The following is a 19,531-nucleotide window of genomic DNA, read 5'->3' on the forward strand; positions in this document are numbered from 1 at the left end:
CTTTAAATATTTTCAAACCTTAATGTATAGCTCCAACTTTATGAGTAGGGGTTCTCCTTAGCTTTTGTCTTCTCTTCTCTTTTGACTTTACTCCTCAGATTATATATATATTATTATTTTAATATACTTAATTGCTGTTTCCCATGTCAGTGAGGAAGCGGCAGGAAACGGACAAAGAATGGCCCATCCACTCATATACACATATATATACATAAACGCCCATACACGCACATATACATACATATACATACACAGACATGTACATATATACGCATGTACATATTCATACTTGCTTGCCTTTGTCCATTCCTGGCGCTACCTCGACCCACAGGAAACAGCATCGCTTCCCTCTGCTTCAGGGAGGTAGCATATGATAGGATTGATAAAGATGCTTTGTGGAATATCTTAAGAGTATATGGTGTGAGAGGTGAGCTGCTAGAAGCAGTGAAGAGTTTTTACCAAGGATGTAAGGCCTCTGTACGAGTAGAAAAAGAGGAGAGTGATTGGTTCCCAGTAAAGGTCAGTCTACGGCAGGAGTGTGTGATGTCCCAATGGTTGTTTAATTTGCTTATGAATGGGGTAGTTAGGGAGATAAATGCAAGAGTTTTGGAGAGAAGGGTGAGTATGCTGACTGTTAGGGATGAGAGGGTTTGGGAAGTGAGTCAGCTGTAGTTTGCCAGTGATACAGCTCTGGTGGCTGATTCAGGTGAGAAACTGTAGAAGTTGGTGACTGAGTTTGGAAAAGTGTGTGAAAGGATAAAGTTGAGAGTATATGTGAATAAGAGTAAGGTTAATAGGTTCAATAGGGTTGAGGGACAAGTAAATTGGGATGTAAGTTTGAATGGCGAAGAACTGGAGGAAGTGAAGTATTTTAGATATTTAGGTGTGGACTTAATAGGGAATGGAACTATAAAAGCAGAAGTGAGTCACAGGGTGGGGGAGGGAGCAAAGATTCTAGGAGTGATGAATGTGTGGAAGGAGAGAACATTATCTCGGAGAGCAAAAATGGGTATGTTTGAAGGAATAGTGGTTACACCAATATTATATGGTTGCAAGGCACGGGCTATAGATAGGGTTGGAGGGTGTATGTGTTGGAAAAAAAAAGTTTGAGGACAGTGTGTGGTGTGAGGTGGTTTGATCGAGTAAGTAATGAAAGGGTAAGAGAGATGTATGGAAATAAAAAGAGTGTGGTTGAGAGCAGAAGAGGGTGTGTTGAAATGGTTTGGACAAATGGAGCAAAATGAGTGAGGAAAGATTGACAAAGAGGATATATGTATGAGGTAGAGGGAACAAAGAGAAGCAGGAGACCAAATTGGAGATGGACAGGTGGGGTGAAAAAGATTTTGAGCGATCAGGGGCCCAAACATACAGGAGGGTGAGAAGTACAAGGAATAGAGTGAATTGGAACAATGTGGTATACTGGGGATGACATGCTGTCAATGGACTGAAACATCTGGATGTGGATAGTGAGCTGTGTTTTTGGTGCATTACTCATGACAGCTAATGATTGTGTGTGTGAACAAATGTGGCTTTTTTGTCTTGTTTTCCTGGTGCTACCTCACCAAAACGGGGTAGCAATGCTGATTCCATGTGGTACACAGCTTCCACCTGCATGCCATCAGGACATGTCAGCTACTGAGTACTGCTGATACACTGATACATTTAATAGAAATGGTTAATCTGTTTTCTAGAATCTCTCTCAAATGATGATGAATGGAGGCACTCAAATAGGCCTGAGGGACTTATCACCAGTTTGGTGTTTTGGGAAAGTGGATTTGTAAAGTGTGATAGGGTCTGGTGACAAAAAAATATCAGCTGAGGATGAGTAACACTGAACTGTGCCATAAACTATCAAACTGAGGCATGTGAATCAATGAGCAGTCTATATTTTATTTGAGTGTATGTCAAGGAAGTGTGATTGAGTTTCAAAGAGTAAAGTACAAAACAAAAAGTATCAACCTTGCAGAGTGAAGCATTAATGTTACTGACAGTAGCAGCCAGTTTATCTAAACCCAGCACTTCCTCAATTGGGTTTTTTCCAACCCTGTGAATTTCAAGTTCGTTTAAAAAAAATGTATGTAACATTACTATTTGAAAGATATTCATATAACAATGAAAAAAGAAAATCACTTCAGAAGTATATTTTGTCCACCTTTTTCACTCTGCTGACATGTAGAAATTCTGTTGAGTGTTTCAGAATTCACTAAAAAGTGTGCGAGTAAGACCTTAGTGTCATGTGAGTTGCCATTTTCCATGCCTTATTGTTGATTTTACTTATACCAAAAAAAATTATTATCTTTATGTTCCATCTTATATAACCATCTTATATAATAAATATTTTTATATTTTAATCAGAACGATTCCTTGATAAATTATTTATAAAACTATATAAATATTTATAAAATTACCGGCTGAACCAGCAAGAAATAATGCTGTTAAGATCAGATGGGCACTTCCAATATTACTTCCACTTTGTCACTGCCACATCTTGGTCAATATTCAGTGCTAGAAGAGCTAATGTCCACAAAACTATTTCACACATCCGAAACCAGATATTTATTATTAAGTAATTCAGGATCCTCTTCTGTTTGGTCCTCTAAATCTAGTTAAAAACTACTGGTTTTCTTCTTGGAAATCTTATGACAATGTGTTGTCACTGACATGGCTGGATGGAGGAGAGAAATTAATGCACAATGCTACTTAGGTAATCAACCAAGCTTGCTGGGTGGCCCTGAAATAGAAGCATGCAAGTTGATGCCTTAATTTACTCACAGAAAAGCTGTATAGTTCATGTAAATACCTGTTTAGATAAGAGCTGAAGGGTCTGTCTATTCTAGCATACCATGCAAAGTACAGGCCCTGTGAGATTACAGAAGAACAGGGAATCAAACTTTCCCATACACAGGGGACACTTGACTGCTAGCAAGCTGATAAAATACAAGAAATTAGAAACATGAAAATAGGAAACCAAAACCACCCAGCAACTAATTTCACCACATAAGCATATATCACCTTTTAGAAGTGCAGGGTCATTAGTGAAGAGAACCTATGCTTGTGCACGGAGTTCAACTTCTGGTAGGGTATTATGTAGATGGAAACAAACAGAACCCTACTACATATGTGTCAACTAATGCACATATCACTGAAAGGGTTACAGTTAAGGTAGGTACTAAAGGTGCTCCCAAAGATCAAGTGACCTGGTGTTTTCTTTTCATGTATCACCTTTCAGCACTATACTGTGAAGCATGAATGACAAATACAATAAGTACACCACTGAAAAGGTCAACCAATACATTCATTACCAATTTGTACAGTACATGGAAAGAGTTCTACATTTGTGGAGCACCATCTCCTGACCTTTTTATGCCATTTAGTAGCCTTTTAAACCTCTGCAAACTGACTGCCTTTACTGTTTCATTAGTTTATTCCCATCATCTTCCACCTTAACAGTAAACATGTACTTCTTGACATCCTATGTAACTAGCTTTTTACCCAGCTTTTTGTAATGGTTTCTTTTTACTCTGGTGCTGCATCTCTTTAGAACTGTTCTGTCTCTATCAAACACCCAATTTAGACACCTGAAGGCTGTTATCTATGAACCATGCTGGAAGCTTTTCTTGCACTACCAATTTTCAATATTGAAAAAAAAAAGGCAGCACAAACTGATAAAAATGAAAATAGCCATATCACATCCTTTTACACCATAGGTTTGGTTTGGTTGATGGTTTAAGATATGTAGTATTTGGACTATTCAATAGATATAGAACGACAAAGCCACCCTTGAAAATTACTTTCAATTATAATACTAAAGATAAATTTGTGGCATAAAGGCAGTCCAGCTGTTCTGGAAGGGCATTGATGAGATTTGAAAGAATTAAAACCGTTTGATAAAAAAAAAAAAAAAAGGAAAGGTTATGAAGCTCAGGAAAAATATGCTGTAACTTAAGTGACCTCTTTTAGAAATGAACATATCCTGTGATAATTTCACTGTTTCCCTAAGTAGCCCAAATGTATCATGATTTTAATGTAAACTGACTTAAGAAAATTGTAGGTCTGTTATTTATTTTACAGTTGCTGATCAATTTGTTCGCTGAGTGGACATTACAGCGTCTCTGCAAACGAACCACTTCAGGGAGACCGATTGTCACCAAAGACCTTAATAATAAGCTTATTGGGAGCCTTTGATTTTGATCAATAAATAGGAATGGCGCTGATGCCATAGGATAAATCTCGGCTGCTAGAGGAAGTTAAGTAACCTTTTTTTCTCTCCTTTGAGATGTGTTAATTTCTAGTAGTTTCCACTTTTAGGACGATTAGCCAAGCATTTTCCCAGATCTTCATAGCCCTCCCCACTAACGCCTTATTTCAATTTCCTTTATGTCCTTACATCACTGTGCCATACTAATTCACTTCTGCTGTAAGCAAAGATCCGTTGATATGAGTTTTTTTCTTTCTACTTTTTTATTTGTAGGCTGTCCTAAGCTGCTTATTTACCAAATTGTTTAATTTCCATCCTGAGACCATTTCTGAAATCGTTTTCCCTCATTTTCAAAGTTCAGTTGGAAAATTAAATGGATAGGCCATCACAAGACATTTAAAATCGTTCAAAAACACGTAGGCATGTATGAAGAGAGGATATTATTGTGTCAGTGAGTTTATGTTGATAAAATACATTAAAGAGAACATATGTAACTGTTTTTACCGAAGATGACATGTTAAGTGTACACAAATATGTATGACCGTGATGGATGTTAAATTTTTCAGTTGATCACATCTGTAATTGCCCCATTGAGTATATGTAATTTTAGCACTTTTTATGGCATTATTACAAATATGTACAAAGGATATATCATAGTTAACGAGTAGAATCAAGTGTTTAATGAAGGACAGCATGAACAGTACCATCTCAGTGATTTTTTTTTTAAACATGTAAATCTGTGCGAATTCGTGTGTTGGTCTGTGGATGGCCACCTGTGCAGAGCATGACATATCTGTCACCTGGAGTTGTTAGTCTTGGGACGTCTTGGTGATCAACATCCATCTTGTCATTCGGCGGTTGATGGAAATGATTAAGGAAGTTAGCTAAGGATGGTTTGGGGAAGTCCTCACTAGATGACAATTCATCTGGCCCTTGCTCACAAAAATTGACATAGGCCCGTCTCCATATACTATCTTTGATGAGAGGCTATGTGGTTTTAGAATTCATATCTACACCTGAAGAAGGAGTTCAAGATTTTTCGGTGGCTGAATGTAGTTTTACGTAGATGGTGGCCTTCGATACCCTAGCAGTTGTTAGGCTTGAAGCCCAACCAACCAACCACATCGGACAGGTCCTCCTAAATGTGGTTGAGACCCTCCCACTCGCTTACTGCTTCTTTGACAGGTCACTCTTCCTTCAAGGGCTGTGGAGCCAAACCTTATCCTATGGCAGCAATGCTTTTAGAAGATTTAAGTTGGTACAACCTCTTCATAATCTCCCACAGAAACTCAAAATTCTCGTTGGTGTACCTCCGCTTGCAACCTCTCCACAAACTCGCATGTTCCTCCATCCTACATCAGGTTTGGGGTTTTTTAGTCTATAGTTGCTCTGCATTTCCATATAATCTTCCTTTGTATTGCATGACTTCATATGCATACGGGTTCGACGTGTCAGTCCAAAGCGCCAGCTGTCATGGTAGGTTATCTAGTCTCCTTAGCCAACACAGTGCCATGTGGTTATTGTAGATGGTGAACTTTACCCCACAGAGGTAGTGGTGGCCAACACCATCTGTGTTTCCACCCAGCTCAGACTGTGGCTGAAGCTGACGACAACCTGCTGATGGCGACCCTGCTTCTGTGAGAGCACGACTCACTGTCATTTGCATCCTGGATGTTTGGCTAAGCTTCGGTACAAGAATATAATTAGTACTGGGGCATGCATCAGGGCGCGTTCTTCAGTCGCTGGAAAGCACCTCAACACGCCTGAACTTCTGCGCCAGGTAGTGCAGTGCTGGTCCAAGTTGCTTCATGAATCTGCAGCACTTATTGCAGAAAAGTGCTCAGCTCCTTAACTCTGGTTGGCACGGGCTAGTCAGCAGAGCACGACAGCTTTTATCTTCCAAGAATTAGACGCCGCTCGACAACTTGGCTAAGGGAACTTTCCCTCCTCGCAAAACAGACTGCACACCCTGAGGCTGAGCTTCACAGAACCTGCTGATGACTTTCGCAAGCCACTCCACCCGCTGTCGTCGAGGGTACCGTTCCAGTGGAGCCCCTCTAGGATCGGCTTCATCAGAGGCTCAAAAGGTAACAGATGCATAGCACGCCCCAAACAGCATGACTTTGGGACCGCCGTCATCTTTAGCCATACTAAAACGCTGCCCTATCCTTGTCTGTTACCTCCACTTGGTGATGTCAAAACTCCTAAGGGGCCAGTTTTAAACGTGTCGTCCATCCTAGCAAGCGAAAGGGGCCAGTGTTAAACGTGTCCATCCTAGCAACGAAAAGGGGTTAGCGTTAAACGTGTCGTCCATCCTAGCAAGCGAGAAGGGGCCAGTGTTAAACGTGTCCATCCTAGTAGCGAAAAGGTGTCAGCGTTAAACGTGTCGTCCACCCTTGCTAGCTAGAAGGGGCCAGTGTTAAACGTGTCCATCCTAGCAGCGAAAAGGGGTCAGCGTTAAACGTGTCGTCCATCCTAGCAAGCGAGAAGGGGCCTGTGGTAAACATTGTCCATCCTAGCAAGCGAGAAGGGGCCTGTGGTAAACATTGTCCATCCTAGCAAGCGAGAAGGGGCCAGCGTTAAGCATGTCGTCCAAACTAGCAGACGACTAGCAAGCGAGAAGGGGCCAGTGTTAAACACATCGTCCATCGTAGCAAGCGAGAAGGGGCTAGTGTTAAACGTGTCGTCTATCCTAGCAAGCGAGAAGGGGCCAGCGTTAAACATGTCGTCCATCCTGGCAAGCGTAAGGGGCCAGTGTTAAACGTGTCGTCCATCCTAGCAAGCGAGTACGAGTCTTAGGTGGTAATTTTATTTCTTAGGCCAGTATAGTTAAACGATCATCTTGTAAAGCAATTCCTCCAGACAAGGACTACTGCCAGTGACGTTGGGATGCTAGGTTTTTAACGACACCTACATAATGTCCTCCATCTCCTTGCACTATGTCGGCCCCATCCTGTCTGGTGGCTGCTTGATCATTTTCTAACCTGGTGTGGATGTCTGGTGGCTGCTTGATCAGTTGCTAACTTGGTGTGGATGTCTGGTGGCTGCTTGATGAGTTTCTAACCTGGTGTGGATGTCTGATGGCTGCTTGATCACTCGCTAACCTGGTGTGGATGCCTGGTGGCTGCTTAATCAGTTGCTAACCTGGTGTAGATGTCTGGTGGCTGCTTGATCTGTTGCTAACCTGGTGTGGATGTCTGATGGCTGCTTGATCTGTTGCTAACCTAGTGTTAGATGTCTAGTGGCTGCTTGATCAGTTGCTAACCTGGTGTGTATGTCTGATGGCTACTTGATATGTTGATGTTGGTTTACACCAGACCAGAGCATTCAGCGTCGTTCATCCCAGCAGAGAAGGTGTTGTTCTCAGCAACTCCTTCAGCCAATTCTGGCTGGTTATTTGGGATTTGACTGACACGGTTATTAAGGCCGTCAACTTCAGACTATAATATCACCAGTCTGAAAATCTTGAACACCGTCCGATTCTCAGGGTAATTCTAAGACCATGTAAACTTATTCTGGTTGATTGGTTGGTTGTTTGGGCTTTTAAGTCTATCAGTTTCCACGATCATCGAAGTCATCAACTTTAAGCTATACCAAACGAAATAACCTTTATCATCCTTAGGTGTCGAGGATACTTGTAAGACCACATACATTCTCACTGTGTATGTTACCCATGCTGACTCTGGACCATCGCTCATCCTCATATCTGTTTACTTTTTATACTTGAGTGTTGTTTCCCGCGTTAGCCAGGTAGCATCAGGGACAGATGAAGAAAGGCTTCATTCGCTCACATCCATCCTCGAGCTTTCATGTGTAATCTACCGAATGAAAAGCTTCCTATCCACAAATAGGCCCTACAAACCTTTCCACAGTTTACCCCGGCCGTTTCACATACCCTGGGTCAGTCCATTGATAGCAAGTCGACTCCTGCATAACACATCACTCCATTTCACTCTACCCCGTCCACGCCTCTCACCCTCCTGCATGTTCAGGCTCCGATCCCTCAAAATCTTTTTCACTCCATCCTTCCATTTCCAGTTTGGTTTCTCCCTTCTTGTTCCTTCCACATCTGACATACATATCCTCTTTGTTGACCTTTCTACACTCATTCTATCCATTCGTCCAAGCCACTTCAGCACACCCTCTTCAGCTCTCTCAACCACACTGTTTTTACTACCACACATCTCTCATATCATTTTATTACTTACTCGATCAAACCACCTCACACCACATATTGTCCTCAAACATTTCGTTTCCAACACATCCACCCTCCTCTGCACATCCTCATCTGTAGCCCATGCCCTTGCATCCATATAACATTGTTAGGATTACTCTACCTTCAGATATACCCATTTTTTCCCTGCCAGACAACAGTCTCTCTGCACATTCTTGCTTTTCACTCTCATCAATTTAGAGCTTACTTCCATACATTCTTTCACACAATCCCACAACTCCTTCATTAGTAGTGCTACTCTTTCCTTAGCTTTTGTCCTTTCACCTACCCCTGACTTTATTCCTAAGACATCTCCAAACCATTCTTCCCATTTACCCTTGAGCCTTCTTTCACTCAGCGCCAAAATAACTAGGTTCCCCCTCAAACATACTACCTATTTCTCATTCATTCTCATCTTGGTTACATCCACACACATTGAGACATCCCATCCTGGGCGTTTTAGTATAGATTATGAAATTAAAATATAAATCATAAATAGTATAAGCGGAGGGTTTGCAGAATGACTTGGGACATGATTGATAAGTATTGGTATAACAGAAGTGTGTTAATAAATGTATTAGCAAACTAGCCAGTACGAAGAGATCAAGAAAAGAGTAATCAACAATAAAAGATAGTATAAGCCTACGGGGCCAGCAGATAATGTAACTGTGAATATATGTATATATAAAGCTTATTTGGATTACGACCACAGCATCTTGATCAAATTAAGATCATTGAAGAAGGTCAGCTTGTTGATTTGTGTATCATCATTATGGAAATGGCAGATTTCACTATTTCCTTCTCCCAGAGATGTAGGACTTTTTTTTTTTGTTTGTTTTTTTCCCCAGGAAATACAGTGTACCTCCCTGGAGTTCAACCTCAGCCAATTAGAGTCTCCCTTGGAGCCACCTTGCAAAGACCAAGCACTCAGTCTAGATGGTGGATTCCCCTTCAGTACAATATAGTATATAGTTAATCGCTAATAATCCGTATAGAAAAAAAAGAATCGTTTGTTCATAGTGACAACAGCAACAATACAGTCCAGCAACCCTGACATAATGATCTAAGAATCCTGTAATGCAATTATAAGAACCCATGGACATCCTATTTTAGGGCTCGTGAACTTTTATGACTTGACCAATGCTTGAGGATGATAAACACATTGTAGTGTTACAAGCTTTATTAAGCAAATAAATTCCATAGCAAATATACCTACGTAGCTGTGTCTTGTGAAGTCAGTAAGTACGTAATACGCATCAATTTGAATTTCACACTAATATTCCTTGGAGCTAAGGTCGAGCTTCGTAAACCTTCATGTCAAGTGATGACAGACGATACACAGCTGTTTTCTCTGTGTGAGAGTAAGCAGTGTTGTCTGAGCCTGTGTTATTCTCAGGACTGGTGTCCTGTTCCTCACTTTCTCTCGTCGTCTTCGCGTCTTCCCCATTGGGAAGAGACGTAGAGACTTATAAAAGTCTTATTATCTAGTGTAGGTTTGAATTTTTCCATAAAACTAAATCCTCCCAGCACAAATGTGGTCTTTGGTCTTAGACTGAAATCATATACTGCGATATACTACATTTTAGGATCAAAGGATTGATGATACATTTGCTCGTGTTGTGCGTGTCAACTAACCAGTGGAGTGTGTAGAGCAACCAGTGGATGTGTGCAGAGCATCTATCACATATCAGTACCTTTATCAAGGCATTTAGAGATTATGGCACTAAGTCGGTATTAGGCACATTCATAGATAACAGGTATAGCTAGATAAATATCTAGATGAAATATACATCAGGATAAGGCCAAAATTAATTTATAGTGTTGATATGTATCGACATAGATACGTATCTGTAAATATATTGATAAAACCTTACGTCATTCATGGGAAGATGTCGCTTCTCTCTAAGCATGCAAGCCAAATTACATCAATTTCTTTTTTTCATTTAGTAAAGAGACATTATCTTCATCTCAACAAGTAAGGCATATGCAAACAAGCATTAACCTCATGAATGCATGGCCATAGGCAATAAGCAAAATAAGTAGGACGTTTGGATTTTATGTGAGCAAGCGGTTATTTTAGGTAGGACTAGCAGCGTTACGACTGCAGAATCCATGTTTTACATTTAAACAATTATTATATAATTCTATCTTTACGCGATGGCTAGATATGGTTTAACTGATAAGGAGTCTGGACATATTAGGTAGGTTATGATGTAGACCTCATAACTTGGTCTTCCCACCAGACCAGGATTCTCTGCAAGTCTTAACTGGTCCTTCCTAAATGCTAGAATTTAGTTTAGAGTGCATTTAAGTGTATTAATACCCATCTGTCTCCTCTGAGCATTATTTATGGAATAGCTCGTTCGTGAAGCACATCCATGAGAGGACAGCATCTACTTGTAGTAAAGATAGCAATTAGGAGTACTTAATACAGCAGTATTTTCTTCCCAGTACAGAGAATAATTTGGTAGATTAAAGCATACGAGTGAGACTATAGAAACTGTCTTTGAATGATAATGCACACAAGCTGAAGGGACTACCGATTGTTAAAGGGTGTCCTGATTAAAGCCTAGCTTCTTTTGCCTAATCAACTATGTTTAGAGTGAACGAAGAGAGCATATTTTCATAGCACAGTACACTAAGTAGTTCATGGCAGTGACTGTAGCTTAGTGGCTGTGTTTCAGGAAACTATGTACTAACAGAAATTTTAAATAGATATCCTTTTGTACGTTCCGTACATTGGTGCGAGAATCAATGTGCATTCCATTCTATAAAATAAAACGTGAGATGAAATGAAATGTGAAAGAGAGAGAGGATTGTCTGCTTAGTAGAGGGTGAAGTCTATTAGGTGAGGCTGGGAAAGAGGGAAGCTCTTTCTAATGGCCAAACACTTGTCCCGGTCGATGTAGAGGGAGTTAGTCTTGACGCCCAGGTCGTGGTCGAGGCGGGCCCGAGTCTGGGCTAGGCGGTGCAAAGAACTCTCCGCCTCCGACAGCTTGTGGCGCAGCGACTCCACGCTCTCACTCAGCTCCTGCACCTCCCGCACCATCCTGCAACACAAAACCCGTCGCCAACATCACCAATCACATGGGTTCGAATCCTAGGCATGGAAGTCTCCCCATACCCAACCCAGTTTTATATATGTATATATACACATACATCGAATTGAAACGTTACATTTCGTGTTGCTGTATAGCTTCTCATCCCAAAGGGGTCTACATTGCCCAGGTACTTGAAGTAGCACAGTCTTGGACTGCACAGGAGCCTTGAGGAAGAGGTCCCGTGTAGCTCTTTCAAAAAATTAGTCGGGGTAACATATATATATATATATATATATATATATATATATATATATATATATATATATATATATATATATATATTCATACCATTCGCCATTTCCCGCATTAGCGAGGTAGTGTTAAGAACAGAGGAATGAGCCTTTAAGGGAATATCCTCACTTGGCCCCCTCCTCTGTTCCTTCTTTTTTTAAACTAAGAATGAGAGCGGGGGATTTCCAGCCCCCCGCTCCCTTATATATATATATATATATATATATATATATATATATATATATATATATATATATATATATATATATATGTATATATATAATATATATATATATATATATATATATATATATATATATATATATATATATATATATATATACTCTCATATCCATTCTCTAACTGTCATGTATAATGCACCTAAACCACAGCTCCCTATATAGAACCAGGCCCACAAACTTTTCCATGGTGTATGCTTCACATATTTAGTTCAGTCCACTGATGGCACATCGACCTCTGTATACCACATCGTTCCAATGTACTCTATCCCGTGCACCTTTCACCCTCCTGCATGTTTATGCCTTTATTCAAAATAATTTTCACCCCCATCATATATTTACACTCACGTGCATTTCCACCGTTGACTGTAATCTAATTACGACAACTGAGCAACAAGGAACGCTGGCACTGTCTGTAAAGATTTCAGTGCTCAGCGAGCACTAAAAAGCCATTTACGTAAACAAAAGTTTGAAAAACACAGACGCTTCGTTGCATACTTGATAGCAAAGGCATGGCAGCCAAACGAACAATATCATGAACAGTCTATGTTCATTTTCCATGGGCTAATTCTTAGACTCTGTTGAAATTATGATATCCTCTTATGATAAAATGATGAAGAGGAAAACACGCATTTCGCGTGTTGAGATTATGACATCCTCTTATGATGAAATGATGAAGAGGAAAACACGCATTTCGCGTGTTATGCTTCTCAACCAAAAATTTAGTAGACGAACGCCAAAGATTAAGGTTAATATTTCGCCTTCAAATTGTGAGATTTACTTGATACACGGATAATGAGGAAATTATGCTTTTTTTTCTTTCTTTTTTCTTTGTGGCGGACCAAAGTCGTGCTACACCCTTTTTTATCCGAAAGTTAATAGATTTTGCTCGTGGAGTGCATGATGGGATTTCTGTTCAACCCCGGAAAAAAAGTCACTTATATCAGGTAAAATGTTGTTTACAGTGCTAGCTCTTCTATATCTTCTCCACAGACTTAGTATACTATCATTTAGCCAGTGCCACAGACTTAGTATACTGTTGTTTAGCCAGTGCCACCATGGAAAACCAACGTGATAGGAAAGAGAGTGTAAATTCTTTTAAATAACGACTTAGCAAAGTGGTGCAACCTGTGCTGGGGCGGGTCCCTGCAGAGCTCAATCTCTGGACGGTGTGTGCGTCCTTCCAGCCTCGTCTGTACCACCTTCAGGGGCGCCGACTTGTCCAGGATGGCCTTCTTCAGGAGGTCGATATGCCGCTCAAGGTCGTTCATCTCCCGCTGTACCTGTTGGTGAGTTGAGCTATGGAGGTATCCAACATGTTCCTTCAGTAAACAAAATTAGGCACAAGCCGACATACGTATAGCGAAGCTACAATTAGGGTCATTAAATGGTTACTAGCCAAGGGACTACCATGTATCGTTTAGAGCTAATAAGCACTTACCAGTTAACTATCAAGTTAGGAAATTTAGGACAGCTACCACCCAATAATGGAACAATTCAAGCCAACGCCATTTCAGATTACCATTCCCAGCTAGCAGCAGCTTAACTAGGCTTATATTACCAACCAGAGATACCAACAGTCACCTGTCGGGACTACCATTAAGTTACTAATCGGGTTACCAACCAGTTACCAAAGTTAATTTTCAGAGGGTTACCAGCCAGGGCTACCAACAGACTACCAATCGGGGCTACAAGGTAAATTTATCTGGGCTACTAACTGTCAAGTAACATGTTTGCAATCGTAGGAACATATAATACGTGTTTATGGAACTAACTGCAAAGTACGTCAAGTAAATATTATGATTTTGACTACAGCCTTCTTCGTCGAGTTTCATTCTTTATTAATTTTCATTCTCCCTTTATCTCCCTTTGCCCCTCTGTCCCCCTTATCATTATCTTTCTCCTTATCCTCCCCTATCCCTTCACCCCTTCCTGTCTAGTTTTAGTACTTCCTGAACCTCAAACCTTCCCATCCATATTTCTCTCACTTCGTTATCCCTTCCTAGTCCGGGGCCTTAGCCTTCTTCCATTGCCCGTGGCCCTTTTCTACGACCATCTCCTTCCCTCACGTACAGTCCTCTCCCTGTTCTCCCCATAGACCTTCCCCATTCCCCCTGGGGGCCTTACCCTGTCCCTGTGTGCGAGGAGCTTGTTCCTGGTGTCGTTGGTCTCGCCGGCCCTGTGAGTGAGGGAGGTGTTGGAGGAGGACCACGAGCTCCACATGTCTTGGTAGGTGGCGGCGATGAGGGCGTCCACCTCCTGTCGCACCCGCTGTGAGCTGGTCCTCTCACTCTGACTCTGCTGGATGTTTCGGTTGCTGAACTCAGCCCACGTTTCTGGCACGCTGACTCTGTGGGGTGTGGGTCATGGCTGTCGGTTTGCACCGTGGGGTTAGAACGCAATATGTACGTTGTCTGTCAACAGATCTTTTAAAGGTGAAATTGATTTGCCGAAAACGACCGTACAAGAACTATTGTGAAAGACCATTGTCACCGATCATCAAGGAAGACTATAAATGCATATTAAGGATAATTGATTTTAGTGCATTTATGTATAAATGCATATTAAGAATAATTGATTTTAGTGCATTTATGTATAAATGCATATTAAGAATAATTGATTTTAGTGCATTTTTGTTGTAAGGAAGGTTTACGTGCATCAAATATGGTGAAGTAAACGCTGTCGAATGATTTTAGGTCCGGGCTGTCAAATCACAGGATGTGCATGTTGACTTTGGGTGAGGTAAAACGTAGTGTTGTGTCAAGTTAGGTGGTGGAAAGTGAGGATTGTTCTCAGTCAAAGTGGTGCACATTGGCATCTGTCTTAGGAATATGATGTCTTGGGCCAAAGGCAATGCATGTTGACTTGAGTCACCTGAGGTAAATATGTTGCGTCACTTGGGTTAACTGGTGGTCAGGCGAAGACTGTCTTCGATCAGGGCGCTGCATTGTGACAGCTGTGTTAAGTTTAGACATGCGAGGTCGTGGATATCTTGTCTTGGGTTGAGACACATGATGCTAGAGATATGTTGTCGTAGGTCAAATGAAGCCATAAGTATGTTGAGTTAAATGAGGAGAGTTGTATCTTTTTTTTTTTCTTTACAAAAGTGCGTTCAGATATACATTATCCTCGATCATATGAGGCCAGATATACGTTATCCTCGATCATGTGAGGCCAGATATACGTTATCCTTGGTCATGTGAGGCCAGATATACGTTATCCTTGGTCATGTGAAGCCAGATATACGTTATCCATGGTCATGTGAGGCCAGATATGTTATCCTAGGTCATGTGAGGCCAGATATACGTTTATCCATGGTCATGTGAGGCCAGATATACGTTATCCTTGGTCATATGAGACCAGATATACGTTATCCTTGGTCGTGTGAGGCCAGATATACGTTTATCCATGGTCGTGTGAAGCCAGATATACGTTATCCATGGTCATGTGAGGCCAGATATACGTTATCCTTGGTCATATGAGACCAGATATACGTTATCCTTGGTCGTGTGAGACCAGATATGCGTTATCCTTGGTCGTGTGAGACCAGATATACGTTATCCTTGGTCATGTGAGACCAGATATACGTTATCCTTGGTCGTGTGAGGCCAGATATACGTTATCCTTGGTCATATGAGACCAGATATACGTTATCCTTGGTCATGTGAGACCAGATATACGTTATCCTTGGTCGTGTGAGGCCAGATATACGTTATCCTTGTTCATATGAGACCAGATATACGTTATCCTTGGTCGTGTGAGGCCAGATATACGTTTATCCATGTTCATGTGAGGCCAGATATACGTTTATCCATGGTCATGTGAGGCCAGATATACGTTATCCTTGGTCATGTGAGACCAGATATACGTTATCCTTGGTCGTGTGAGACCAGATATACGTTATCCTTGGTCGTGTGAGACCAGATATACGTTATCCTTGGTCGTGTGAGACCAGATATACGTTATCCTTGGTCATTTGAGACCAGATATACGTTATCCTTGATCAAGTGAGACCAGATATACGTTATCCTTGGTCGTGTGAGGCCAGATATACGTTAATCTTGGTCGTGTGAGGCCAGATATACATTATCCTTAGTCGTATGAGCCAGATATACGTTATCCTCGATCATGTGAGGCCAGATATACGTTATCCTCGATCCTGTGAAGCCAGATATACGTTATCCATGGTCATGTGAGGCCAGATATACGTTATCCTTGGTCATGTGAGACCAGATATACGTTATCCTTAGTCATGTGAGGCCAGATATACGTTATCCTCGATCATGTGAAGCCAGATATACGTTATTCATGGTCATGTGAGGCCAGATATACTTTATCCTTGGTCATGTGAGGACAGATATACGTTATCCTTGGTCATGTGAGGCCAGATATACATAATCCTTGGTCGTATGAGCCAGATATACGTTATCCTTGGTCACATGTGGCCAGATATACGTTATCCTTGATCATGTTAGGCCAGATATACGTTATTCTTGATCATGTGAGGCCAGATATACGTTATCCTCAGTCATGTGAGGCCAGATATATGTTATCCTTGGTCATATGAGGCCATATATATGTTATCATTGGTCAGAGTAGGCCAGATATACGTTATCTTTGGTCACATGAGGCCAGATATACGTTATCTTTGGTCACATGAGGCCAGATATATGTTATCACTGGTCACATGAGGCCAGATATATGTTATCATTGGTCACATGAGGCCAGATATATATGTTACCATTGGTTATATGAGGCCAGATATATATGTTACCATTGGTTATATGAGGCCAGATATATGTTATCATCGGTCACATGAGGCCATATATGTTATCATTGGTCACATGAGGCCAGATATATGTTATCATTGGTCACATGAGGCCAGATATGTTATCACTGGTCACATGAGGCCAGATATATGTTATCATTGGTCACATGAGGCCAGATATATGTTACCATCGGTTCATATGAGGCCAGATATATGTTACCATTGGTTATATGAGGCCAGATATATGTTATCATCGGTCACATGAGGCCATATATGTTATCATTGGTCACATGAGGCCAGATATATGTTATCATTGGTCACATGAGGCCAGATATATATGTTACCATTGGTTATGAGGCCAGATATATATGTTACCATTGGTTATATGAGGCCAGATATATGTTATCATCGGTCACATGAGGCCATATATGTTATCATTGGTCACATGAGGCCAGATATATGTTATCATTGGTCACATGAGGCCATATATGTTATCATTGGTCACATGAGGCCAGATATATGTTATCATTGGTCACATGAGGCCAGATATACATGTTACCATTGGTTATATGAGGCCAGATATATATGTTACCATTGGTTATATGAGGCCAGATATATGTTATCATCGGTCACATGAGGCCATATATGTTATCATTGGTCACATGAGGCCAGATATATGTTATCATTGGTCACATGAGGCCAGATATATATGTTACCATTGGTTATATGAGGCCAGATATATATGTTACCATTGGTTATATGAGGCCAGATATATGTTATCATCGGTCACATGAGGCCATATATGTTATCATTGGTCACATGAGGCCAGATATATGTTATCATTGGTCACATGAGGCCATATATGTTATCATTGGTCACATGAGGCCAGATATATGTTATCATTGTTCACATGAGGCCAGATATATATGTTACCATTGGTTATATGAGGCCAGATATATATGTTACCATTGGTTATATGAGGCCAGATATATGTTATCATCGGTCACATGAGGCCATATATGTTATCATTGGTCACATGAGGCCAGATATATGTTATCATTGGTCACATGAGGCCAGATATATATGTTACCATTGGTTATATGAGGCCAGATATATGTTATCATCGGTCACATGAGGCCATATATGTTATCATTGGTCACATGAGGCCAGATATATGTTATCATTGGTCACATGAGGCCATATATGTTATCATTGGTCACATGAGGCCAGATATATGTTATTGGTCACATGAGGCCAGATATATATGTTACCATTTGTTATATGAGGCCAGATATATATGTTACCATTGGTTATATGAGGCCAGATATATGTTATCATCGGTCACATGAGGCCATATATGTTATCATTGGTCACATGAGGCCAGATATATGTTATCATTGGTCACATGAGGCCAGATATATATGTTACCATTGGTTATATGAGGCCAGATATATATGTTACCATTGGTTATATGAGGCCAGATATATGTTATCATCGGTCACATGAGGCCATATATGTTATCATTGGTCACATGAGGCCAGATATATGTTATCATTGGTCACATGAGGCCATATATGTTATCATTGGTCACATGAGGCCAGATATATATATTATCACTGGTCACATGAGGCCAGATATATGTTATCATTGGTCACATGAGGCCAGATATATGTTATCATTGGTCACATGAGGCCAGATATATGTTATCATTGGTCACATGAGGCCAGATATATGTTATCATTGGTCACATGAGGCCATATATGTTATCATTGGTCACATGAGGCCAGATATATGTTATCATTGGTCACATGAGGCCAGATATATGTTATCATTGGTCACATGAGGCCAGATATATGTTATCATTGGTCACATGAGGCCAGATATGTTATCATTGGTCACATGAGGCCAGATATGTTATCATTGGTCACATGAGGCCATATATGTTATCATTGGTCACATGAGGCCATATATGTTATCATTGGTCACATGAGGCCAGATATATGTTATCATTGGTCACATGAGGCCATATATGTTATCATTGGTCACATGAGGCCAGATATATATATTATCACTGGTCACATGAGGCCAGATATATGTTATCATTGGTCACATGAGGCCAGATATATGTTATCATTGGTCACATGAGGCCAGATATATGTTATCATTGGTCACATGAGGCTAGACAACGGATATTCGTAAAGTTATCTCACGTGTTGTCGACCCTCTCGATGCCAGGGTGGTAGGTGATGGCGGCTGAGTGGTTGTGGAGGGAGTGCTGGGTGTGGTCGATGGTTAGGGCGTGGTTCTTGTTCATGGTGTCGTGCTCCAGGTCTTGGCGCGCCCCTCGGTTACGACTCAGCTGTGGCAAACACAGACGTAGAGTGTGGTCAGTTTGTGGGGGGGCGTGGTAGGAGACATGGTAGGAGACAGGAGGTGACATGGTTGGTTGGGGACTGAATGAGTGGGGGACTGTGAGTTACACTGTTGTGGGGGGACATGGTTGGAGATGGAGTGAGGGACGTGGTTGATGTCACTAGAAGGACATGGTGAGTCAGGGACATGGCTGGGGTACAGAGTGAGTAAGGAACATGGTTAGGGAGAGGATGAACGAGGAACATGGTTGGGAACACAATAGTGGACATGAGGATAGAGTAAATGGGGCAACTGGCTGGGGATAGAGTGAAGGTGGCATCTGCCTGGAGGTAGAGTGAATGGGGCAACTGGCTCGGGACAGCGTGAATGGGGGAAATTAGCTGGGGGATAGAGTGAATGAGGCAACTG

The 19,531-nt window shown here is 41.2% G+C and overlaps 1 protein-coding gene across 2 annotated transcripts in view; it reads right to left on the reverse strand.

Moving 5' to 3' along the window:
• Positions 1 to 9,584: 9,584 nt before the first annotated feature.
• LOC139765217 (tektin-3-like) overlaps positions 9,585 to 19,531 on the reverse strand; it is a 40,646-nt gene continuing 30,699 nt past the window's right edge. For both annotated transcript variants that reach the window (XM_071692532.1, XM_071692531.1), the window contains exons 8-11: positions 18,961 to 19,109; positions 14,110 to 14,332; positions 13,111 to 13,265; positions 9,585 to 11,461 (exon numbers count right to left, since the gene is read on the reverse strand). In XM_071692532.1, the coding sequence (XP_071548633.1) occupies positions 11,236 to 11,461; positions 13,111 to 13,265; positions 14,110 to 14,332; positions 18,961 to 19,109 (753 nt within the window). In that variant the 3' untranslated portion in view covers positions 9,585 to 11,235. The remainder of the gene's footprint in view (positions 11,462 to 13,110; positions 13,266 to 14,109; positions 14,333 to 18,960; positions 19,110 to 19,531) is intronic.

Source organism: Panulirus ornatus, chromosome 53, assembly GCF_036320965.1.
Source record: "Panulirus ornatus isolate Po-2019 chromosome 53, ASM3632096v1, whole genome shotgun sequence".
Taxonomy (NCBI): domain Eukaryota; kingdom Metazoa; phylum Arthropoda; class Malacostraca; order Decapoda; family Palinuridae; genus Panulirus; species Panulirus ornatus.